Genomic DNA, 25822 nt, shown 5'->3' with positions numbered 1-25822 from the left:
CTTTTTTTTTTTTATCTCTTCCAGAAAAAGAAAATGTCGAAGGAAAGAGAAACAATGGATTCTCAAATAAATTCTCAGGTCAACATTTTAGATTGTGTCCGGATAACTAAGGCACACATTGACTGGGGGAAACTTTCACTTTCATTTGACCTGCAGAAAATAATGTTGCCTGAGGTAGTCATCTGTAATCTATAGAGGGCGCTATCCCTGCTACTCTGTGAAGTTTCTGTACTCTTCCCGTCGGAACTGAATGAAGGAAGCCTCGATTGCAACTCGCACGAAACATACCAGGAAATTCAACACTGGTGACAGAGATTAGAGAACATTTATGTTTTGAAAATTAACAATGATGTATACTATAAAGCCCACTATTACACACACCTCGTAGCCCATAAAAGAACCCTGCAACTCAACTTTGAACTTTCCTTCTTTTTCTAGAAAAGGAAAGAGGAAATATAAATACGTAATAAATGCGAAGTTTGTTTTCTTACCGATTGACAACCATTCCAAGCGGGCGGTCTGCCAGAGCTTGCCTGCTTGGGTGATGTACACAAAGCCAAGCAGTGCCATGTAAAACGATATTATGTGCATAACCTACGATAAAAAATAAAGCAGTCAAACTAGATCAAGCATGTAAAGGCTTAGCCTTGTGGCCACACCTAAGGATTTTTATTGTGACAAAAGCAGAGTCCAAATTTATAGTGGTTGCGGGAAAGGCATTTTTGAAACTTCACCAGCCCGGCTGTAAATACATGAATGAAAAAGAAACAAAATTGTCCACTACCCATGCCATAGCATATACCTCATTCGGTACATTAGTGGTCCATGGCGCTGACAATGTGTCATTGTTTAGACCATATAAACGCACCTCATCCACTCGGCTAACGTAAAAAGTGTTTGCGTATTTGTTTTTTAATAACAAACTTTAACAACTCAACACTTGTCTTCCCCCTCCCCTCCCACAATAATTTAAAGCACGTCGAGAATAATGAGTGTAGCCCCGTATTAGGACGCCCTTCTTGCCGTTGGCTTTGGAAACAGAAGTAAAACTACGACGAAAAGAGACGTCCAACTACCGGGCTGCTACACCTGTGATATTTTCTTACCAGCACAGACTCGCTGAGATTCTGAGTTGAGCGGTGGGTGTTTTGGGTGATGGTGTAGGCGACGAGATCGTTGAGGATGGTCGCAATGAGAAACACGGCAAGTAGAATCGACACCTGAACGAGCAGTTCCTTCTTCGTGGTCTTCTTGAGGGCTGACCACCATTTGTATGCCATCTTGCAGACTTGTCCAACATCTGACTGTCGTTTTTCCCGCCGAAATAATATGGATGTTGTCTGCTTACACGTGCACGACTTGCCTGGTTAAGCACTACGCGGCGTAGGTCGACCTGACTACTGACTACAATATTTGTATACATGTACTAATCCATGAAGAACGGTTTTAATATGGCCTATAAATGTTCTATAAAGTTGAGTGTATCGTATCCAAGTAATAAAGCAGCATGATTCAATTCCTTTTCACAAAATACATGCACATTATGCCACAATATTTATACTTGTGTTGTCAGATGTCCTCCACGTCCGTCGCACACGCCAAATTACATTATGTAAAGAACAGTAAAAAGAATATGCGCCAAGCTCAGCGCCCATTGGACAGATGTTTTGACCACGCGTCATTAACAATGGTTGAAGAATGTGCGCGCGTGACTTAACCTCCGTGAGGGGGGGGGGGGGGAATAAACACAACATATGAGTCTCTATGTACATGAACTAAAACACGTCATTGTTAATTAAAATTCCATGATTGGATACTTCTACGCACAGTATTCCAGTTCAAAATAACCATGATCATTTAAATTACCTTATGTCAAAAAAAAAACAAAAAAAAAACATTGTTATATACAGTAAAATACTGGCGCTGTGCTCAGTTCCATAAAACTTATGTTAAAAGATGTGTCTGTCAAATGTCCCTGCTTTATTAGACAAAATTAGGCAGAGAACAAGTTTTAAAAAAAACATTTTATGGCTGGCAACTTTATAAATCTGTTAAATCTGGGCCACTTGCAGTTTCGCTTAACAGCCTCGATGAAAATCAGTGGCAATCCTAATAAAAAATAGTTTGGCTTTGTCCTTTTTATATTCACACATTCACACATACTTATTTATATCACGAGATTTCCTTGAGTGCACTCTCCACATATAAAACATTATTTTGTACAAAACTTCTTGCAGCGTTTGTATTTTCATAATACGTTTCATAAAAATATCATCTTTATAAAGGTTTGGCTTTTATTGCAATCTCAACGCTAGCAAAATGTTATTCGATATTTTCTTTATCAAACTATGATAAACAATATTCCCAAAAGAAAGAAAATACACTTAAAGGCTTGTTTTCATCATGATTAGGTGGCTACCCCCCCCCCCCCCCTTGTCATTTTCTTTTTATTTGTTAGGTCTTCTCCGACTGCAAATTTCAGAAATATTCAGGTTCGGCCGATAAACCCTGGGCTCCCATTTGGAACAAAACTGTTGCATTTCACTTTGTCAATAAGTGGTTGTAAATAAAATTTGGTTTTGAGTAGTAAGTTGCAAGAGTGCCCGTGTATACAGCAGTGGGTAAAACTTTAACTGTCTGCCTCTTTCCTCGTTCTGTAAAATGTATAGAGCCCACAGCCTTATGCTATAGTGGGGTTGAATTTGCGCCGGAATTTGATTTTGGGCTGTCCGTTTGTGGCCGGCTCTTTCGTGGGTGATCGAGTTATCTACATCATCACGTCATCATAGTATACGCCATCGCAGCAGAAAGTTCCCTGTACCGCTGCTCCCTCTGACGGGCTATCTCATTCAAGGCAGGTGCGATGGCAGCATCCGGGGTGAGGTATCGAAGTGACATCGCCATGTTGGTTAAACCGTGTCCAAGGTACTTGATAGCTCTCTTACCAGCCTGTGAGTGAGAAAAAGTAAGGAATATTAAAGACAGTGGACACTATTGGTAATTGTCAAAGACCAGTCTTCTTACTTGGTGTATCTCAACATACATAAAATAACGAACTTGTGAAAATTTGAACTCAATCGGTCGTCGAAGTTGCGAGATAATAATGAAAGAAAAAACACCCTTGTCACACGAAGTCGTGTGCTTTTAGATGGTTGATTTCATGACCTCAAATTCTAAACTTGAGGTCTCGAAATCAAATTCGTGGAAAAATACTTCTTTCTCAAAGACTATGTCACTTCAGAGAGAGCCGTTTCTCGCAATGTTTTATACCATCAACCTCTCTCCATTACTCGCCACAAATTAAGGTTTTATATTTATTACCAAGTAAAGTTTTATGCTAATAATTATTTTGAGTAATTACCAATAGTGTCCACTGCCTTTTAAAAGGTTAATGTATTTACAATGTGTGTATATTATTTATAGTAGTCTGGACGGCTGGACAGGGAAGTACATCATATGCTCTCATTAAGAAACCAGAGCAACATTATTTTATTGATAATAGCGCGATGGGATTGGTCACACCACCTGTAACATTAGGCAGATTGTTGTATGCATATAGAGGACAGCAAAAAAGGAAGTGACACAAAGCAGAAATGAGACTTCTTTATCAGGCAGCAGAACCTCCCCATTAAATACTCTTTTAAAAGATGACTGATTCCGACGTCATTAGTGGAGTAAATCTTACCTTTTTGATCTTCTTCTTCTTCGACTTCTTTTTCTTCTTGAGCTCTCCCTCGACTTCAGTCTCTATAACCTCTATCTCTTCAGATATTACAACTCTTTTAATGCTTGGTCTTTTAGTCCTCACATTCCCATTTTCCTCGTCGTCACTGTTTGTGAGAGTGGGATCACTGATGACGTCATCGCCTGATGCAAGTTCAGCTTCTACCGTATCAATGAGGCACTCAGACGACCCTTCTTTACGGGCCCTTTTCCCTGGATACAGGTCATCTTGGTTGACCTTGGACAACCCCAACCGACCCCGGGCCGATTGGAGCAGTTCCTTGGGGAGCTGTCGTTTGGACGCAGCAGCCAAGTTGCCGGCCTTCTCGTTGGTCGAGCATAATGGTGGTACATTTTGATCGCCGTCGCTCGAAATTTTTGGATTTGGGTCAAAGTCGGGATTTTGTAGGTCATCATTCAATGTCTTGTACTTACGATTGCGAAATGGGTTTAAATTTTTCAACTTTAGTCGTCTCTTCTTTTTGGAAGTCTCTGTCGTCGAGTTGTCTTTGATGAAATCTTTGAGAGTGACCATTTTGGCCTACGTAACTTTTGAAAAATATATGTATATGAATTCACTCACAATATTCAATCATTAGCGCCAGACATCAGCAAACAAGGACCAAGAGATATACAGTGTGTGGTGACTTTCAAACTACTTTAGTCTGGTAAAATATTAATGATCACAGGGTTGATTTCATATTCACGTTCCCACCAAGAGGACCAGTCCGCGGGTCTATGTATGGTGTTCAAGTTGCTTGACGTCAGTCCACCATTAGCGATTCGTTCATTGAGTTCACATCTCAACGCAGAAAACCACCACTCGTTCACTGTAATGTAACATTACACCAGCTCCCGGATATCAGATGACAATTGTTCAATTTACATTATGACGGATGGCACGACATTGTTATCACAGCACCATCATTGGGAAGATTAACAGGGAACGAAGTACAGACGGTCATCATGTTTACCTGGAGAGAACACACAGAGTAAAGCAGCCTCTCTCTCATCCTTTGCTCTGTGTACAACGTAACAGGCCCATTGTGAACACACCAAACACCCCCTATCGACCCAACCTCTGGGGTGCAGTCAACTTTGGCAAACCGAGGTCGGGTCAGACTTTACTTTTTGTGAGGTGAACCCTGGTGGTAGAGATAGGCTCTTGCTCTGTATGGCTGTCAATGGAGGAATGAGTTTGTTGTGTGGATTATGTAAATAAAGTTTACACGACTGATTTGTTGAGAAATGAATAGGCCCAAACCTGGAGTGAACATGCAGTAAATAATAAACCTGTAATAAAATTAGGGTCGAACCACCTGTTTATTTATGACATGGCGTGAACAGGGAATTGAGGTCTGTGTATAAAAACATAACGCCATATTGCGTTGCTCTCATTAACCAATGTTATTAACAATCGAACCCTTGCGTGCATAATCTGACAATTTTTGTCAAAATTGGAATCGATATTCATTATTGTTATTGATAGCAAAAGGAATATGGAAAAAATATTTGATATTATAATTAAGTGATTGATTTCAATCAATTCTCTAAGCTCCACACGTTCCCTAACGATGTAAAAGGTCATATTAAAAAACATTGGTAACTTTTTAAGGTTTTTTTTTTCATTAAATAATTCTCTCCATAAATAGTTTCTTTACGAAGTACCGATTGGTAAGCAAATCTGCTTGCTTCCAATGACCTTTATAAACCAGCTATAAAATCTGCTTCTAAAAAGCACTGAAGAGTATGTTTTGTCCATCTTATTTCGTTGTTGGCAACAACCAGGCAAAGAATTTCAAATGTCGAATGAGGAGCCACAACGTGCCTTCCATTATTCCTATTGTAGTCCAATGTCTTTCTGTGGTTACTTTCTCCATCTTTCTCCCTTCTACCATGATGCTTCTGCTTTCTACATGTCATCACAGTCTGTAGTTGATTTGCTCTCACGCCCCGTCGCGTCGTGCCTTGAAGTTGAGACTCGCATGGGTTAAAAGAGTTCACGTTGCACCTTGAAGAGGCTGCGTTGGCTCGGTAAACATCTCCAGAACCATGGAGTATTTGACTGTGCTTCTCTAGACGTCCATTTCCATTTCTGTTCCATGGAGGTACTTCTACCTCCATGACTAGACGCAGACCTACATTACATCTGAGTGTTTGTTTTTTGTGGGTTTTTTTATGGACGCAATGAACCTCAAAATTTTCGGATTTAACGAGCGTCAATCAAAATTGTTATTGTTTTATGTACGTGTATAGGGGCAAAATTTCAATACATATTGAACGACCACAAAATTTAATATAAATTCATGGATAAACTATATTTGGCTTACAAGCAGGCGTGCCTTTTAATAATCGCTTTAATAATTCACCTGCTGAGTGGTAACCTAAACAACTATTATTTGTAGGCCTATGGGAATCGAAGTTGCATCTTTCATGAACTTTGTACGTGTTGGCGTACATATAGGAACACGGTGAACAATGTAATGGAGATCCATGCTGATCTATGGTGTAAAGTTGCATTGTGCTCGTCTTAGAAAAAAAAACCGTAGTGTACAAATAGACTCCTTTACAAAGATTGTTCATTGAAGTATCCAGGTCATAAGCAGTGGTTTGTTTACGACTACGTCAATATTGTACCACCACAGAGTGTAGGTTGGGCGTTTTAATGCAAAACCGCGTTCCATAAGATTGCGGTAAGAGAATCTACCTCGATCCGTCTCAGATGCATGTAATTTGTAAGGACTCGACCGTTGCGACTGAAGTCCAAATCGTCTGAACGGCCTAGCTGCAATAATGGGGGTAAGTTTTGTGGGGGTTTGTACCCTGCGTGGGACACAGGCAAGTACAGTGAACAAATACAGACGATGCATGCTGTGTTATCTTTTAAAGCAAAGATATATACCTGTACAAGATGCCCATGCTCGTGGCAATTTCAGCAGTGACGTAATATCAACTTGCGATTTGTGTTCAAACTTGTTGGTTGACTCAAAGCTAACCAAATACAGCTATCTGAAGCATCAACAAGTCTTCCAACCCTCACTGCCCAAAGACCAAAGATGACAATTGAAGGGGTGAAATAGTTATATTAGCAGTGAGCTGGCCGACCATTACAGTGCCTTGTAGATTAAGTATTTTGATCCCGTGTCCAGGGCCTGACCAGTTTTAGAGTCGGGCAGACCTGGGAGTTATTTGTTTGTTTGGTGGTGTTCCCCTCTCGTTTCTTCTAATTTTGAAGACCATAATAATGCAGAACACTGCCACTAAACACCGCCTTAAAGTGTCAACATCATAGACCTAATCCAAAGATTTAACATTAATAATGTCTGATATATGTTTTCTCATTCAGCAAGACAACAAATCCGACGATCGGACATCGAATTCATCCACGATTGACCCCACCCAACCTGGCGGGTGCGAACTGTTCCTGATCTTCCGGTCTGCCGTCAGCCTAGTCTTCCAAACTCTCCGTCACCCACTAAAAACAATCCGCCACTCTGCTGGATTCTGCTCCCTCGCCCCGTATCGAGAAGTCAACGAGGGTAGGGAGGAATGCACTCCTCACCCTGCCGTTGAAATTCAGCTTTCGACGGCAGAGGCAGAAGAGAACAACAACGAGCCCTCTGGTTTCGTGGAAGCTGATAGGTTGAAACGAAAGAAGCCGTCTAAAAAGGTAAGAAAGAAGTCACAAGGAGTGCATTTTTCTAAATTTTGACAACTTGAAAAGGTTGTTTAGAAATAGTAGAAACTGCTACTCGAGGAATGTTCAATTTAAAGCTATTTTTTCAAAGCCCATCTCAATTGGTATAATGTATAGGTCTAATATATTACCAGTTATTACTTAGAGTTCCGTCAGAAATATTGGCAATGTTGATTGTTAAATTTGCCAAATCACAATAAGTTGGCTACATCACAAAACGTTGTTTTCGATGTTTTTGTCTTTAACATGAGCTCCTCATTTGAAGAAAATACCCAGTTGGGTTTTTTGCATAAAACTCAAATACATGTAATCAAAATGGTGGCCTACCATGGGCTACAGCACTTGCAAGTTATACGTATAAGTTCACTTCATAGGAAGTTTTAAAGTTTTAACATTAAAAGTTTGACAAAAAGTATCCACCAACCTAACAATTCACATATAAACATTGCATTATCAGTGGAGTCAATGACAATGATTTTTTTCTTCCCATACAGATAAAGAAAAACCTCAGAAAGGGCGTCCAACATCTCGGCACTAGCTCCTTGCTGTTTGCGTCACCGATTAGTTCAGCCTCCATTGCATGTGACATTCATCAACGTATGTCATCGAACTATAAATACGCGGAGATGCAAGAGGCTTATGTCACTTCTACCCTGTTTTTGTGACAATCTTTTAAAGACTGCTTGAAATTGTGCCTTGCTTTGTACAGTTGTATATTATTTTTTTTACACACTCGAAGCATACACAGCCTTTGAGTATTTTGGAGTTGGGGGAACAGAGAAACTACTGGCTCCATGGAACCGATTTGCACAATTACCCCATACGTCGTACAGAGTGAACCATGGATGTATAGATTTATTTGCTATCCTTTCATAAGTTGTTTTGAATGGCTTCAGGTTTCTTCAGGCGTGAGCTACGATATCGATATTTTTCACAGGAGTTTAGCAAATGAAAGTGTGAATGCCCTCTTCATAAGACATTTTATATACTTATTCTGGACACATTACTACATGTATTTGGTTAGGGTAAATTTGTCTGTTTACAAACAGTGCACCCCTATCCACCATACCTCAATGGGCATGAGAATGAACTTTAAACTGAAATACAACTTTTTTGAGGTGGAAACGGTGGATCACCCTGGGGGGGGGGGGCTTAATAATGAGGTACTTATTATTGACTTGAGAAATAAATTAATGCATAGTAAGACTGGAATGATGTAAATACCATGCTTCCCTTTTTCAATCGTACGAAGAAATGGGGGTTTTGAATGGCCGCCACATCACTGCACAGGGACCCTTTTCCCTCTGAGCTAAAATCATCACCGAACCAAAACTGCAGAGGGCGGTGTTACATGCGACCGTACGTATGTTTTGTTTGCTTGAGTGAATGGCAAAAAGTTCTCGAATTTATACCGCCTAGTTTTTATGAATCATTTAGAGTGAATATACTGCAAATTTAACTATAAATTGCAGTCAAGTTTTGCGACACTTTTTCACAGTGTTTAGTCTGCGAAGGCTTGTGCTATTCTCAAAGTCTGATATAAGAGGGAGTAAAGCCTAATAAAGAATCCCGGAATAAAAAATAACAATTCAATCAAAACTTCTATGCGTCTCTCTAATTCCAAGAAAATAACCTTTAAAACATTTCTAAAATAAGTCAGTTTTTGTCTGCATGTGAACCGCATAATGGATAATTTAAAATCAGTTAATGTGATTGCGTTCACTCCATACACATAGCACCACAAAGTTCCTTTACACGTTTTTCTACGTAACATCTTTTATTGCCGAAGGCCAAAGGCAAAACTGAAATTGAGGATTGGTCAATGATCGTTATCGCCAATTAACACAACTTCAGAAGATAAATAAGGCAAGATACTTGCAGTAATTGAAGCCTTCGGTCTCAAACAATCAATATACGGTTTACAAATCAGTGGTCGCTAATTAAGTTAGCCTAAAAAGATTTGGATCAACACGGGAGGCACTGTCCTATTTATAGTGTTCATTGACAACAACAAAAACATCATGGAGAAATTGAAAGACAATGGCCAAGTTGTTGTTTTGGTAGAGAGTAAACATGGGAGTCCCCTTTCACCCTGTTTAAAGAAATTAATGATGTTTTTGGGGTATTATTTTTACAATTGATAAGACATTTTCTTTTAAAAAAAATCATCAAGTTTCCCTTTGACTAAAATTTGATCTTATGACAATCATTCAACTGGATTGTGGTTTTGCCGCTCTGTTAGGCTCAATTACCGCCATTCTACTTCTATGGTAATGTAGGGTATCGTTTATATAAAATAAAAGTATAGACCTTGATGTACCTTTATTATAGACATCGAGTTGAGATAATGTAATTTGAACCACAAACACCCATTTTCCAACAAATGAATTTCATTCTGCACTATTTTATTAAAGAACGAGTCTACCCACCAGAGAAGCGCCATGACTCTATTATTGGATTTAGTGCCTCAGCCGTAGGCCTACTCTTCAAAAGTGACTGGTATTGATTCAAAATTGACAGTGTCACTCTAACTTTGTGAGATTTTGCAAGGTTATTTTTTTATCAATTTATTACTTAGTAATTTATTTACAATCGCCTACCATTCTTCAACGCTACGTATTGTGGTGACGCCAGACAGCCTACTGCTTCAATAATTTATTTAATTGTTTTGTATTATTTTGTAAGATGAACAGGCCTTGATAATGATGATTTATACTGAATTGATTGTGTCCTTGTTCAACTTACACAACTTGGCCTTGTGCGCACACCATACGTCATCAAAACCCAGCAAGAGCCAGGCTTATTCCAGGGTCACCACACACACACACAACGTGTTTGATGAAGTAGGTCACGCTAGCCTTGGCCGGCCTGTGTGTACGTTTTGTACGCGACTGACGGGGAATCCGACGGCTATTAGTGAATCTGGATGTAAACACAACACAGAACTGGTGCAGTCAGAGAGTACGCCACACATCAGTAAACAAGTCGCACATAACGCACGCTGTGTTGATAGTGTAGTTTTTGGTCATTGGATTGCCATATAAAACCGCAGAACTACCGTTACAAGCAAATCTACAGAATGAACGAGAAATGAAGGGGATTTAGGTGAGTTGAGTTTAGTTATTCTGTTGCACTGGTGTTGAATCAAGTCGCACTTTGTTTTGAATTGTGTTAAAATGTAAACGATATTCAATTTATGATATTTTGTACCCCAAATTTCTATACTTTTGAAAAATGTGTCGAAAACGATCATTGTTGAAGGAATGATGGTTTCCTCTTGCTTGTGCCTGGTTGGGCGGAACTGGTGGCATGAGCTGTTGTAATGTGTACTAGTATACATTGTCATTGTAATAATATGGCCGTCTGCGAACTGTTGACGGTACCGAGCTGTCGATATCGACAACGTCGCGATGTTTGTCTTTGCACTACCTAACAAGGGGACGTAAACTTCGGCTGAAATTTTGTGTTGGAATTCGGTCTTTTTTTTACTTTAGCCACTTCACATGTTCCATATGATAAAGCAAATTTAGCATTTGACTATTAAACGGGAACATGTTGTTAATAAAGGCACCAGTAAAACAACACTTCTTTACTTTTGGAGTGTCTGATTATGATTTATGTCAGCAGGGAGGGACAGCAATGGAAAAAGAGGAAAACAATTACAAAATTTCCCTATTACTACATGCTATAGTAGGTACACAGGGGTGATAAAATTGTCAGTTTAAAAGCATATTATTGGTATTGATGAAGGGGGGGGGGGAGATTTATTTAATGATGAAAAAATCACAAGTAATAATAATAATTATTATTTAAGTGACAGGAAGTTGTTATACCAAATACTTAACCCCATGCAGACATGTGGCCGTCCGAGCATTTAACTGAAAACCCCCAAATGACTTAAGTGTTCACTTAATAAGTGAATTAACAAGTTGGTCTTGTGTTGGATGAAAATGAATTAATCTTTCAAGAATGACTCGTGCACTTTTTTCAAGCCACTTCAGACTGACTTTATGCACACAGTTTTAAAACAAATCAAAAACTCCTCTGGGATTTATCCTCGGTCCTTGAAGTTGACAAAACAAAGATGCGTTCAATATGATTCATGCCTTACGTTTGAATCATTTTGAATGTCGATACTGTAGACTTGGCAAAACAGTCATTTTAATGACAGCTTTATAACAAGATTGTTAATGATTGATTCTGCATGTTAACCCTTCGTGTTCAAGGGGTGGTTTTTGACAGACAATTATTTTAGTCAAACAATTATTATTTGACATTTTTTATGCTGTTTGACTAGGCTATGTCTCAATAGGAATTTTGGAGATTTTAAAACTGATTTCATTAGTTGACATTTTCTATGCTATTTGACTAGGCTAAGTCTCTTCAAGGGAATTTGGAAGTTTTGAGATTTTTCGATGGAGTCAACAAAATTTAATTACAAACGGCCTGTTGAGAGTAGTCAATGGCTTTGCTGAAGGTTATATTGAAGTTTGTACGATTATTTTTTGTTTATTTTTATCTTTAAAAAATACTGTAATACAACTTGACATGTTCTGATCAGCTGACATCCTAAATCAACTGTGCCATTGAAAATTAAAAACACGAGTCTTGCTGACCAGTTCTTTGATGACACACTGCAGTTGCATTACCTTGGCAACAAACAGTTATTCAATAAAATGGTCTAATGGAAAGTTAATTGATAAACTCTTTGGAGAATAATTTTTTTTAAACGTGATTGATGAGTATTGACATCGCTAGGAAAGTCAAAACGCTAGGCTGTAATTATAGCCCTTGGGATTTTAAACTGTCTCCTTCCTTAAATTGAAATCACGTGATCTTTGAAGTAGTAATGACCCATTCATCCAAAGTGCAGCTTGAAGGCCTTTAGATTTGACCATGAAAAATTCATGACCAGTTTATGAATGATTCATTGATTGTAACTCAACCTTGTGGTGAAAACTGCAAAGATTCAACTGCTTTGAATTTGCATTCATCAATTTTGATTAAACTCCTGTAGCTGAATGAAAAAGGAAGGCTCAAACAATGTGTAGACACCAAAGATGTGATTTTCCCTTTTTTAATTAACTAAAAGTATGAAAAAAGAATAATCACATCTTTGATTACTCTTGTGTATAAATAAAATAAAATTAGTATTTTTTTCCCCTTCTTTTTCCTCCCAGAAATTGATTTGACTTAAAAACGATCAGTCAGCAGATAGGCCTGTGTTGTAAAATATTTAGAATAACCGGTCACATAATGCAAACCACTTTAAAGGGACCTCAAATCATCAATACAATTTTGTTTGTCATTGAAGTATTATGGATTCTTACTCCAAAGTGTCGCCGGGTGGAATTTGGCTAATGTCAAGGGTGCATTTAGGCGGTCACAACCAATAACTGCTTCGTTCAATTGGCAAGTAATAACTGCTTCGGTCAATTGGCGAGTGATTGGTCACTTCAACTGAAACAGTTATTGGTTACGACCGCCAAAATGTATCCAAGGTTTATGGTCTAGGCAGTAGTGGTACTGCTAAAAATCCATTGAAATTTAAAGTATTCTCACGAGGAATCAATGACTTCCTAGTTTTCTTGAGATAGGGCCTAATTGCCATGGACTGTTCTGAATAACCCATGAAAACAGAGCAATGTTAAAATTTCTTTAAAGGAAATTATTTAGGCCTCACTTTTTTAACCAAGGAAAAATGTTTCGCGCATTGCACTTATTCATGCAGTAAGAACACTTAAAGGACCTATTCAACAAAACAGTTCCTGAAAATATTTAGTTGGGCTTTTTAAGGGTCCTTGCTATGAATGGCAAATCTTAGCTATTAAGAAGATTGCCGATCTTGGCTATCAAGTCAAGGTTCCTCGCTATCATTGGCAAATCTTAACTATCAAGTCAAGGTTCCTCGCTATCGCTGGCAAATCTTTACTATCAAGTCAAGGTTCCTCACTGTCATTGGCAAATCTTAACTATTAAGTCAAGGTTCCTCACTATCGCTGGCAAATCTTTACTATCAAGTCAAGGTTCCTCGCTATCATTGGCAAATCTTAACTATCAAGTCAAGGTTCCTCGCTATCGCTGGCAAATCTTTACTATCAAGTCAAGGTTCCTCACTGTCATTGGCAAATCTTAACTATTAAGTCAAGGTTCCTCGCTATCGCTGGCAAATCTTTACTATCAAGTCAAGGTTCCTCGCTATCATTGGCAAATCTTAACTATCAAGTCAAGGTTCCTCGCTATCGCTGGCAAATCTTTACTATCAAGTCAAGGTTCCTCGCTATCATTGGCAAATCTTAACTATCAAGTCAAGGTTCTTCGCTATTATTGGCAAATCTCAACTATCAAGTCAAGGTTCCTCGCTATCATTGGCAAATCTTTACTATCAAGTCAAGGTTCCTCGCTATCATTGGCAAATCTTAACTATCGAGTCAACACTCCTTGCTGTTTATGGCAAATCTTAACTAACAAGTTGACAACAATCATTCGGAGAACCATGTTTTTTATTCCTGTAACCAATCGAAGAAGTTAAAGTTTCCTGAACTTTTTTCATAGTGTTTTGAACAAGGCTTTGGTTCCCCTGAAGAGAATAACAAATTTTCTAACTTGGAAATAAAATTCTCATCATGTCCCTCTTTCACTGAAAACGTTGTTGTACGAGAGAAAAGAAAATGCCACCCCATACTTGAACAAAACACTTTGCTAGAGTCACAAGTTGACAGAAAAACACTTGATAAATGACAACAACGACCTATGTACTATGTACACAAACTGATTTGCACTCAAACTCCCGGATTTGTTTTGTTTTCGGTTGCTGCAGGTACGTTGTAAATAGCTTCATACTGCACTGATCTGGGTCAACAAGATGTGGCTTTAGTACTTACAAACTCGGTAGAAATTTTTGTGAAGTACCTTGTCGGTTAAAAATCATCAGTATCGTAGCAGAGTGATGTGAGAAATCCGTATTAACCCTGCTTTGAAGCTACAGGAGTTTTATATGCGCTGTGAGATTTGTCACTGTATGATTTGAATTTATCGTGTTGGACACCGTTCACTTGAGTTCTTGCCGAACAAAACAAAATAATGTCTACTGATAACAAAGAGAACGCAGAGTGCGACAAGAAGAAGAAGAACCGACCACGCCTGAGCATCAAGATGTTCAGTGGAGGCAGTAAGAAGAAAGATCTAAGGAAGATACACGAGGAGCATCACGATTCTGACGGATCCCACAAGGCTCCGGAGGAGAGCCCAGAGGTATCGACTGAGGAAAAAAACACAAAGGAAATCAAAACTGACAATGTGATTGAATCAGATGGGAGGGAGGAGTCTGCTCCTGTTCCAGTGCCTTTAAGGTTTGGGAGGAGACGCTCTCTGTCAGCATGCGCTGATGTTCAGGATACACGCATCAAGAGAAAAGACGACAGCGAAGGAGGTGACCAAGACGAGACGGATGGGGACCAACTGAGCCCCCTCCCAGCCTCCCCAACGAGGTCGTGTATAAGAGGACGATCGGCTACCTTCTCCCACGGGGAGAACGTCGAGGAACGTTCGAGACAGCGGAGCGTTAGTTTCTCCCCAGAAACGGTTGACCCGCCCCCACGTAACCTCAAATACCGGGAATGGATCGAGGCAAAAACCAAGGCACCACCAATCAACGTCAAGCACGAGAAACACAAGCAGAAAATGGTAAGGGCAATCAATATCTTTTTGTTTTTGTTTGTCAGCTGGACTGTATCCATATAGATGTTTGGTCGTCGAGATATTAGAAATTGTTGTTTTGACATTTTAAAAGACCTTCATATGCTTGAAATTGGTCACCCGTTGTTGAGTTGGTTTGCCTCCAACTGTCAACAGAACGAGCATTGAGACTGCGTTTGTAGTTTGCTTGATTGGACTAACTTTTTTTTTCATGAAGTGGACTAAATCAGGCATGAATGGTGATTACGCTGTAACTTGCATTATTGCTTCACTGTACATTAAATATCTCAGGTTCTGAAACAGTGCCCTTTTATGATAGTTGGGGATTTTAGGTAGAATTTTTTTCATAATCTCTTTGTAAGTATCAAGAAATCATATTTGGGTGAAAACAAGTTTTAAACAAAGACTAAAAGAAATTGTTTTGAAACAGCGCTCTTTTAATGATGAGGATTTAATGGAAACTTTTGTAGAAACTCTTAATAAGAATCAAGAAAATATATTTTGGTGGAAAGTGTTTTAATGAGGAGTAAAAGTAATTGTGGAGAGCTAACTTTGAAAAAGGATGAGGAATTTTTTTTATTTTTTTTTAAATAGAAATAATAGACAATTTTTGAACAAACTTGAACTACCTCCAGAACTGTAACAGCAATTAACCCTATTTTTATAATATAAGGCATGCCTTACAAATATCAAAGTATTTGGCAAAGTTATCAATTTATTAATGATTAACACCAATCGGGCAGAATCAGCCTAATCGGTTTTATCCGAGGCATTGGATAATACATTAAAAGCATCTTATCTTGATGAACCTAATAACCTTACACCAAACAACTGATATTTTTAGCTGACCTTACAGAGTCTTGGTCCCCTTGTTGTACCTTCAACCCTGTATACAAACTACACATCATATAAGTTGGTGTGCTTTTTAAGTAATCTACATCAATTGTACAAATAGATATACACAATGTAAAAAGCCATTTGTCATGTCAGCTTGTCCTTGGGCAATTTCATAAAGCTGATTAAGCCAAAAAAATAAAATAAAAATCTGAGAGGTAAGGTAAACTTTTGCTGTTTGTGGGGTCAATAGTGGGGTCAATGTTTCATAGAATAAACGCCCAAAGTTCCATTGCTCTTAAAAGTTATTACCAAAAATAGACACCCCCCTTTAAAAACTTTACGGTTGAGCATACAAAATGTGACATTGTAATTTGGTTGGTAGGCCTAGCCATATTCTGAATAGGTATAATTTTGTTGTACTGAGCTTCTTTTGTGCTTATAAAAATGGAGTCCTGTAGGCCTACCAATATGTTATTGTAAGCTGTGTCTGTAGCGCTATATTAGCCACACAAAAACGTTGATTTTGAAAGCACAAAACGGTTTGATGCTCCTTAGCCCTGAGATGTTTTGGGCACATATACAAGACGCGCAACAATTGGAATTTTCAGAGACATTTCCTGGCACTTAGAACTGCCGTAATCTTTTTTTTTTTTTTTTTGTGGGGGGGGGGGGAGGCAACCATTAATTTCTGCATTTTATTAAAACTCATTTGTCAACAAAAAGTGGGTACAATGCTTCTGAGCTTCAGGCTGCCACCTCCCCCCTCTGGTTAAGCCAATTTGGTTTTCATTACACACTAATTATGAGTCGGGTTTTTGTTTCAAAACTTTAGTTTATAAAGCCCTTGATATCTACAAAAATATGTAGATTTGTTCACTCTATCATTATTTTTAGCAACACACACTAATTGCATTAGACCAAACATCATTGTTTTGTATCTTCACTTCCCCCTTTCTCTACAGAACCAAATGAAGAAGGTGAACTTGTCCGATTTCCTGTCATCTCCTAAACGTGGGACTGGGGGAATTATGTCAGTCAGTACCTCAGCTTTTGGAGGAGGTGGAAGCATGATGATGTAGCCCGAGTGCCAACAATAGACCTTATGCATTGACGTCATCCAGCCGCCATCTTAGAGGAAAAACGGTGACGAAACAATCAAGATGCACGGATTTGTATGCGTGGCGCACAGTATTTGCCAATGAACAACCTCCTCTAGGTGAGGGCGCCCTACTGAAATGACGTCATGTGCATAAGGTCTATACAACCAACCCACCACACCAAGGAGAAGTCAGAGTATGAGTCGACTCTTGTTCTTGGAGATCCTAGGACGGCATGCCATCTTTGTCAGAATCCCTGTATGTGGCAATGTTGTCCAGTGGTTAGACTGCAGGACTAACTATCACAACGTTGTTGGTTCGAATCCTACCAAGCTCACTGCTGATTTCAAAATGGTTCTAGAGGAACCATCTACCTGTTCGAGATCAAGTACCAGAGCGAAGCACACATTTTCAGAACAACTTTTTGGGTTCTGATATGGAGCCTAAAGCTTGGTTCATACTTCCTGCTAATGCAAATGCGAAGTGAAATTTTGGTGACGCAATAATTGGTACGTGCTCATTTTCCATTTGTGATGCAAGGAAATTCACTTTGCACGAAGCATTCGCAGTAAGTATGAACCGGGCTTTAGTTTGAGGCATGGGTTAGAAAAGGGTCATCATAATCAAAACTGGGGCCAAAAGGGCAATAGTCTGAACCCAACCATGGTGCGATTTAAGAATCTTTATTCAATAATGCTATAAATACACAAAACAATAGTGACAATCAAATTTTTTCCTTGATACAAACACATAATAGGTGTACCTTGTGTGGTTCAAGTGTTTTTATTTTTTTTCTTCAAATTTCTTTTCCCCGTGGTTCAGGCCAATGTCTATAGAATCTGATAACAACGTACCGGTAGTAAGCCATTCTGCAGTGTTTTACAGTACGTACAATATTATGGTGTACACACACGAAAAAGGTCAAAATTACAATGACTTTGTTTTTTTTTCAAGCATGACCAATTCTGAGTCCAACAAGGCCTGTTTTAGAGAACTAAAAATATGTTCATATTTATAATGCAAAAATCTGCACGGACACAATGTAAAGGGAAAAATGCATTAAGAGTCTAGCATCCTCCTTTCTTCACTTAATTTTTGGCATTCAAAGAGCCTCAAACAGAATGGACACAAAATTAAATTTATTTTTCACTTTTATTGCCCCCAAAATTGCATTCATGTAATGAATGGATTTTTTTGTTATGTATTTATTCATTAGTTATGAAATTATCATAAAAGCTCATTAATGCTGGTCACGTCCATATCAAGTACAATTTTATGTCTTGCATCAGAATGTGTGCTCCATCTGAAGTCAGTCGGATCAGTATTCATATCTTTGATTTATCTGTTATATCACACATCACAACAAGACTTTTATTGGGGTTACTCGTGGGTGATGACATTTTCTTGCAGTGAGATGCTGCTGAGGGAAAGGGGGTAGAAGAGTGAGGTTTTTTTCCTGGTGGAGACAAGAATTATCTCCTCCCACTCTTAAAAACGAGCATTGTTTGCATGTTTTCCTCTTTTCTCCTCTTTGATTTTAGCAGTGTAGGGTAAGGAGGAGGGGGGGGGGGTTGGGGAAGAACGAGGTGGCTTAAATTTGTTGTTGACTTATCCACATATCTCATCTCAGATGACTGTGCAAAAAAAAGGAAAAATATTCGGCAAACCGAGTGGACCAGATTTCCAAATCAAATAAACGGTTCTCAATTTGACAATGAAATGCACTTACTTTTATCGATCTGCAATCAATAATGGAAATGAGCCCAACTCCAATTTGTAGAATTCTCACCAAGACACTTCTACTGTGAAATCTAGTCGATAGTCTAACTTGTAAAATTTACTTTTTGGATGCTGTTTTTTTTTCTCTCCTTTTTTTTTCAAAGTCTCAAATACAAAACAAAATAATTAAATGGAAGTCTTGTGGTTTTTGTTTGCAAATGTAAAAGCAAGTGTTTGTAATGCACAAAATCTTTTAATTGAACATTTGTTTGATTTCAATGCAAACGTCAACAACAAAACAATCTTTTTATCAAAACAAGTGTTCACCAGCGTTTCTACAAATTTTCTGGGGCATCACTAAAATACAATGTATTTTAAGTAAACACATTTAGAAATATCGACTTTCTGACACAGATTTCTGAGAAGTGCCCCAGAATAATAATTTCTTTCTGGGGCTACATTTGTTGTTTGTTTTAGCTGCGCAATTTGTGCCGTTACAAAAATAATATAAACCCTTTTCCTCTATTTGATGTTGCAAGGTTATACAATTAAGGGGAAAAAAATATTTAAAGATTAGTTTACATACATCTCATGATACAATTTTAATTAATGTTTTAACCCTCATGCATTACAAAGGACAAAGTTTCTATAAAACTGTTTTTGTTGTTGCCTGTGTAACATGTAGCTCCAGATTATTTGTGTTATTTGTTACCAACGAATGAAGGGAAAGGGTATAGTTCTGAGAAAATCTTAGACAAATATATCACCAATCAATTTTTAAAATGCAAGATGAAATGTTGCATTAATTTTGTTTAATCATATGTTTTAATTTTTTAAAGAATCTATCTTGATATCTGAAATATATGTGTATAGGCACTGAATGTGATTGTAACGGGTTGGCTCCAGTTAGTGGTTTGCAGAGTAGAGGACTTAGAAGAGGGCTGGGTGCATAAAACAAGTAAACAATGTGATTGAAGACTGTATTTTTTTTTATAAAATCACTCGTTTGAACTGTTATTTGTACAAAATTAATGATAATGAAAATACCCAAAGAGATTTCTTTCTAACACAATTTCAATTTGTATAGAACAAATAATTTGCTAAATAGAACGGCAAACATAAATATGGATGAGGATGCTTACTTTTTTGGAACCACATTTGCCAATCATGCCGGAATTTGTGCGATTATAAACTTAATGACATAAACACCAACAATTGGGCAATGAGTTCCAATTCTTAAGAAGGGCCTTGCACCTCCTCTGCAACCTCTTGATCCGCTTCTGGTTTATTGTATTGTTTGCAATTATTCATCATTCCTAAACGTGATATTTTTTTAGACTGTGGCCTGTCTACATGCTGATTAATTTCTACACCATATGGTATCTATATATACCCTAAAGTATTAGAACTGTGATCATGATTGTGTGTGTCTATTCCGTGAAGAGCATTTTTATTTATATCCCCCACGAACCCAATTTCATGGCACTGCTTACTGTGGAATTATGGGCTTATGCCGTGCTGTGGCCCTTGGCGTACGTGCTTTACGGGTGGTGTAAGCTGCAATTATTTGGTGAGCAGCGTCACAGAACTGGGCACAGATTCAAACTAATCAGTCTGGTGTAGGCTTTGGGCTGCTAAAATATTAAAAAACTCAAGTTATATAAACTTCAACATCAAAACTTATGCCACTTTTAAACGATGTCTATCAGTTTTTGAAGATGCTTTGCAGAGCCTACATCTACTTATTTTTTGCAGACATGTGGACATAATTTGTTGTGTGTTTTAAATGCATCTGTACTTCATTCAAAAACAAATACAACATCTGCAAGGCCAAAATGGTAGCAATGAAAAGTAAAAGTGGTAGGATATTTCGTGTGTGTTTCTTTCCTTTTGAAACAGTTTACAAAGAATAACAATTACTATCACAAACAACAGTAACAACCTCCAAGCCAAAACACCCAAATTCACCTTAAGAGATATTTTTATAAATTGGAGAGATTTCTTCCTTCAATCATAAATATCTGACCCACTGCTCGAAATATTTGTCACTGCACTATAGCACCACAGAACTATGTTAATTCATGTTTGACTCTGTTATAAATACGCAAAAATTTAACAAATGTATACATTTCTTGTGATCTGTTTTTGAGTATTGTGAAACCGAGATGTGAATGGAATACAAATAGTCTTTCTATAATTTTTGTATCAAATGTTTTAACAATGTATAGTGGTATAGCCATCCATGGACTTTGTAATATACATCTGAATATGTAAATGTATTAATTCACTGCCTTTTGTGATGAGAAACAGAGCTCAATGGCAAATTATTTTGACAATATTATGTGAAAGTGATTATTTTCCTGTAAAAAGTAAAACTTATCTTTGTATGTGGTAAAAATTAAAACCCACCATGCGGTCACAGAGATAATTGATGCTATTGGCAAAGAATGGAGTTCTTAAAATGAAACATGTACATAAATCAAATAGTTCTTTCTCATTCATGTATTAATGGATTAACTTTGTTGGATAGCAGCACATAGTTGTAAATATATTTTTTTCTCTTTTAAATCTCAATAGATCAGTGCTGAGAGCAATATATCGTATTATTTGGCAGCTGCACAATTTAATTATTTTAAAAACACATGATGAATTTTAACCTCAGTTTAATTTTGCCCAATATGATTTTAAAACAACACTTACTTTTTCTCTCTTCGTTACATTTGTAATCAGAGGTTTTAAACCACAGAATGAAAAGTGGGGGATTTTGCCCCCTCACTTACAAAAAAAATCATCTGAGGAGATGACGAACAAAGTTGTATTATATGTTTTATTTGAACTATTAAACGTGCCTAGGTACATCTTATAGATTTTATCTCTTTCTGAGCAGTCAGTCAGAGTGCAACAGTAGTCCGCATCATGCACTCATGCAAACCCTGTCGCTACTCATATTACATGCCCTGTGGAACTCAATTCAAAGAGAGGGTGCAGCATTTTCAGCTCTAAATATTAAACTCATATTTTATTAACAAAATACCAAGATATAGAAAGGTTTGCGGTAACACAATGACTATCTCTAATGAGTTGGGGTGGTTCTGAAAAGAACTGTTGGTTTCAACTCGACGTTTCGATCAGTATGCTCTGATCGTCTTTTGGAGAAAACGTCAAGTTGAAACCAATGTTTCTTTTCAGAACCACCCCAACTCATTAGAGATAGTCATTACATGGTGTTACCGCAAACCTTTCTATATCGCATTTCCACCATTCCACCATAAGAGTTTGACCATAATCGAAGCATTGCTGCAGTTAAACATGTTGTTCATAGTTGTTATGTGAGAGAAAAACAAAGCTCATTAAATTCTAAATGGAATGGTTTATTTGATTTATTTGAATAAGGTTTTGTCTCTTATCGGTTTTAAAGTTAGGACTAGAGGCAACTTTTCTGCTATGGTAATTGGTTAACAAATCTTCAAATTCAGTTGGGTCTTCTCTTTGTGGAATAGTGTTGTTTAGATTCATAAAATAGATTTATACTTTAGAATAACGGCTATATGGAACATTCCCTTTTGGAGCTTTGTTTGTTTAATTGTTTGCTTGTTGCTGACCTGAACTTTCAGCTTCAAAAAAGTAACCTAATTAAGTTTAAAGGCAGTGGACACTATTGGTAATTGTCAAAGACTAGCCTTCACAGTTGGTGTATCTCACCATATGTATAAAATATTTAACAAGTGAAAAATTGAGCTCAATCGGTCATCAAACTTGCGAGATAATAATGAAAGAAAAAAACATCCTTGTCACACTAAGTTGTGTGCGTTGAGATGGTTGATTTGGACACTTCAAGTTCTAAATCTGAGGTCTCGAAATCAAATTCGTGGAAAATTACTTCTTTCTCGGAAACTATAGCACTTCAGAGGGAGCCGTTTCTCACAATGTTTTATACCATCAGCCTCTCCACATTACTTGTCACCAAGAAAGGTTTTATGCTAATAATTATTTTGAGTAATAACCAATAGTGTCCACTGCCTTTAAGTGGAGATACAATGGGAAAGAAAACTGAAACAAACTTAATCAATGCTCATGTTTACAAGAAGGGAATGCACAATGGTAATAATTATTTGACAAAGAAATAGTAACTTTGCAAGGCAGCCTTTAGATTTTGTATTACTATGAAACTAACGCGAATGAGTTTCATTCTAGTCGTCATCATGTTTTTATAGAAAATGTCAAATAAATGCCCATATTATTACACACTCATAAAAAGATATGTTGGAAGGCAACTTTTTCTATTGGGCGTAATTTTTTACTATTATTTTGAAAATGGAATGTTATCCCAAGCACAAATATTTCTCAAATTGGTAATAAAAAAAATTGTTTTCCATTACTTTTGATAACTTTTAAATTTGGATGTTACCTATGTGTAAGTCTTTCTTCAGGGAAGTATTACCAGTATGATTATTTCCAGAATGTTAATTTTGACTATGTTGTTGGATCAATGTATAAAAACAAACTAAAATGTCAATTTGTTTTTACTTATTCCTCATCCGAACATTGCTTGTACGATGCTGGTACATGCATAAGTTCCTTGTTTCCGCCTTCAAACACATGCCGTTACCTTGATTTAACAGCATACAAATTTCTAATAACTCACAAGGACTATAATAGTAACTGGTTATTCTGACATAAATTTTAAAGAGATTCATTTTAATAAAGATTTGCTCGATCTTTGTTCTAGCTATACATGTTATAAAAGAATGCTGTACCAACTTTAGTACCTTTCCTTTTATCTACTGCACCCATTAAAGTCATGGCCGTTTCTTTTCAATGGGAATCAAGTTACCCTCCAGGTCCTTATGAATACACACCTTTTTTGTGTTTCAGGTTTTTTTCTTCTGGCTTTTTCATTATTGCACAGACAATTTCCGGTCTGAGCATCGCCAGTTTCCTCTGCTAAAGGAAAGCAAAGGTGTTGACACTGAAATGGGATATTTGCCAGTATAATAATTTGAGTCCTATATGTGTGTGTAGATTTGGCAAGCCTTAAGTTTAGGCGCCTATTTGTTTCCTTCTCCGCTGGACAAAACTATTTACCATGAAATCCATGCCAATTACGTCCTAATTATTTTGTCAACCAGTGACATTTTAGGAGAGTGTTTTACTCAAAGAGTGGAAGCAGGAATGAATTGCAGGATAACATTTTTGTTTATTTATGGAAAATTAGGATCAACTTCCAATGAACTATTTTCTTGAGCCTTCTTGTGTAAGAAACTCTTTCTGGTAAAACCAGCTTGTTCTAATATCAGTGCAACCGAAATGAGGCTGGTTGGCCAAAATGGCCTGGTTGGCCAAAATGGCCTGAACCCAATTTCATTGGAAATTGGAAATATTGCTTAAACAAGTTCAGCAAAGTTATACAGAATTACCAGGATACCAGCCACATTTAGTACATATCAAATTATATTTGGCTGAAATTTTGATTCTGGTAAGTATAAAGTTGTTGTGCTTGGCTACTTTTTGTGCTTAAGCAGCTCTATGAAATTGGGCCCCTTATTGGGACGAGTAAACAACAATGCTTAGAATACAAACAAAGTTCACAGAGCCCATGACATATAGATGATGGCAGCATGCTTCCCAGGTCTTGTGCTTTCTTGAGGTGGTTTTTCAAGTAAAATTCAGGTAGACAAACTGACCACTCTTTAGCAACATAAAAACTGGATATTTTCTATCTCCTCGCATCGATTTCTGCTCGCAGGCTTTTCCCTCCCTCTTTATGGTGTTTAGTTGCAGAAATACTGTTAAAAGGTGAATAACTTACCGCCTGTTAAATGTAGCAAGGTGTTCGCATCAAAAGTAAAAGACTTGGCAGGTCTGTTGCCCTTTAGAAATTGAGGGATCCGGTTGTGTTTATGGGGATGCATGTGAAATGCCTATTGGCAGCTGGTGACACTCTAATTGTTGATTTGTATCCAGGTACATGCAATTGCTTTTTGAGGGTAAGGGGAAAAGAAGGATGATCAAATACTGTAGGATGCATCAAATTTAGTTTAAGGGGATTGTTTGGTTCCATTTTACACTTTAAAAAGGGGGCTTTCTTTAAGAATTTGATCTAATCATTTAATGTCTTTTAAACAAAAGAATTCAGGCTTAAGCAAATGTATGTGTGTTCTTTGAATTGTACATACATGTATGTTATGATTATGAACATTCACTTAAAGTATGTATTTTTTGTGATGAATGTGTGAAGTCATAATAATGTGATAGTCATTAAAGATGTCTCTATTCACTTATTGTGTGGAAAATAGTTTGGTGTCTTTAAAGTACATTCTTTTTGAAGATACTTGTTTCAGTAGGATTTTTCCAGGATATTTTAACTTACCGAGTTGGTCTAGTGGTAGAACTGTTTGCCTTCGGAGTCGGAGGTCCCTGGTTCAAATCCCAGGTGAGGTCTACAATCTTGTTGTTACAACTTAGATATCAAAATTTGTTGGGGGACGGAAGTTTATGAGTAGGATTTTTCCAAGATGTTTTAACTGACTGAGTTGGTCTAGTGGTAGAACTGTTTGCCTCCGGAGTCGGAGGTCCCTGGTTCAAATCCCAGGTGAGGTCTGCAATTTTGTTGTTACAACTTAGGTTTCAAAATTTGTTGGGGGACGGAAATTTATGAGTAGGATTTTTCCAGGATATTTTAACTGACCGAGTTGGTCTTGTGGTAGAACTGTTTGCCTCCAGAGTCGGAGGTCCCTGGTTCAAATCCCAGGTGAGGTCTACAATTTTGTTGTTACAACTTAGATTTCAAAATTTGTTGGGGGACGAAAGTTTATTAGTAGGATTTTTCCGGGATATTTTAACTGACCGAGTTGGTCTAGTGGTAGAACTGTTTGCCTCTGCAGTAGGAGGTCCCTGGTTCAAATCTCAGGTGAGGTCAACAATTTTGTTGTTACAACCTAGATTTCAAAATTTATTGGGGGACGGAAATTTATTAGCAGGATTTTTCCAGAATATTTTAACTTACTGAGTTGGTCTAGTGGTAGAACTATTTGCCTTCGGAGTCGGAGGT

At 37.6% G+C, this 25822-nt stretch overlaps 4 protein-coding genes across 4 annotated transcripts; 2 read left to right on the top strand and 2 right to left on the bottom strand.

The window, feature by feature from the left end:
* Positions 1-73: 73 nt before the first annotated feature.
* On the bottom strand, positions 74-1606 carry LOC139946256 (uncharacterized). The gene is made up of 3 exons (XM_071943880.1): positions 1107-1606; positions 492-594; positions 74-302 (listed from the first exon to the last, which is right to left on the bottom strand). Exons 1-3 carry the CDS (start codon positions 1278-1280, stop codon positions 211-213), a joined length of 369 nt encoding a protein of 122 aa, XP_071799981.1. The 5' UTR covers positions 1281-1606; the 3' UTR covers positions 74-210.
* Positions 1607-1775: 169 nt separating this feature from the next.
* Positions 1776-5033, bottom strand: LOC139946247 (uncharacterized). Its single transcript, XM_071943872.1, has 2 exons — positions 3686-5033; positions 1776-2949 (listed from the first exon to the last, which is right to left on the bottom strand). Exons 1-2 carry the CDS (start codon positions 4256-4258, stop codon positions 2776-2778), a joined length of 747 nt encoding a protein of 248 aa, XP_071799973.1. The 5' UTR covers positions 4259-5033; the 3' UTR covers positions 1776-2775.
* Positions 5034-6182: 1149 nt separating this feature from the next.
* On the top strand, positions 6183-9386 carry LOC139939625 (uncharacterized). The gene is made up of 3 exons (XM_071935670.1): positions 6183-6522; positions 7070-7393; positions 7915-9386. Exons 1-3 carry the CDS (start codon positions 6517-6519, stop codon positions 8083-8085), a joined length of 501 nt encoding a protein of 166 aa, XP_071791771.1. The 5' UTR covers positions 6183-6516; the 3' UTR covers positions 8086-9386.
* A 992-nt stretch (positions 9387-10378) lies between these two features.
* On the top strand, positions 10379-24855 carry LOC139946230 (uncharacterized). The gene is made up of 3 exons (XM_071943851.1): positions 10379-10525; positions 14241-15106; positions 16918-24855. The coding sequence occupies exons 2-3, from the start codon at positions 14504-14506 to the stop codon at positions 17032-17034; spliced, it is 720 nt and encodes a 239-aa protein (XP_071799952.1). The 5' UTR covers positions 10379-10525; positions 14241-14503; the 3' UTR covers positions 17035-24855.
* The last annotated feature ends 967 nt before the right edge of the window (positions 24856-25822 follow it).

Source organism: Asterias amurensis, chromosome 1, assembly GCF_032118995.1.
Source record: "Asterias amurensis chromosome 1, ASM3211899v1".
Classification (NCBI taxonomy): domain Eukaryota; kingdom Metazoa; phylum Echinodermata; class Asteroidea; order Forcipulatida; family Asteriidae; genus Asterias; species Asterias amurensis.
This window is presented reverse-complemented; position numbering and strand designations above follow the sequence as displayed.

Excerpts from the sequence above, each read along its gene's own strand:
- LOC139946256 (XM_071943880.1), bottom strand. The coding sequence starts at position 1,280 with ATGGCATACAAATGGTGGTCAGCCCTCAAGAAGACCACGAAGAAGGAA. Across the intron at positions 595-1,106 it reads ATCTCAGCGAGTCTGTGCTG|GTTATGCACATAATATCGTT; the intron begins GTAAGAAAATAT and ends TTTTTATCGTAG. Across the intron at positions 303-491 it reads CTTGGAATGGTTGTCAATCG|TGTTGAATTTCCTGGTATGT; the intron begins GTAAGAAAACAA and ends CTCTGTCACCAG.
- LOC139946247 (XM_071943872.1), bottom strand. The coding sequence starts at position 4,258 with ATGGTCACTCTCAAAGATTTCATCAAAGACAACTCGACGACAGAGACT. Across the intron at positions 2,950-3,685 it reads AGAAGAAGAAGATCAAAAAG|GCTGGTAAGAGAGCTATCAA; the intron begins GTAAGATTTACT and ends TCTCACTCACAG.
- LOC139939625 (XM_071935670.1), top strand. Across the intron at positions 7,394-7,914 it reads GAAAGAAGCCGTCTAAAAAG|ATAAAGAAAAACCTCAGAAA; the intron begins GTAAGAAAGAAG and ends CTTCCCATACAG.
- LOC139946230 (XM_071943851.1), top strand. The coding sequence starts at position 14,504 with ATGTCTACTGATAACAAAGAGAACGCAGAGTGCGACAAGAAGAAGAAG. Across the intron at positions 15,107-16,917 it reads AGAAACACAAGCAGAAAATG|AACCAAATGAAGAAGGTGAA; the intron begins GTAAGGGCAATC and ends CTTTCTCTACAG.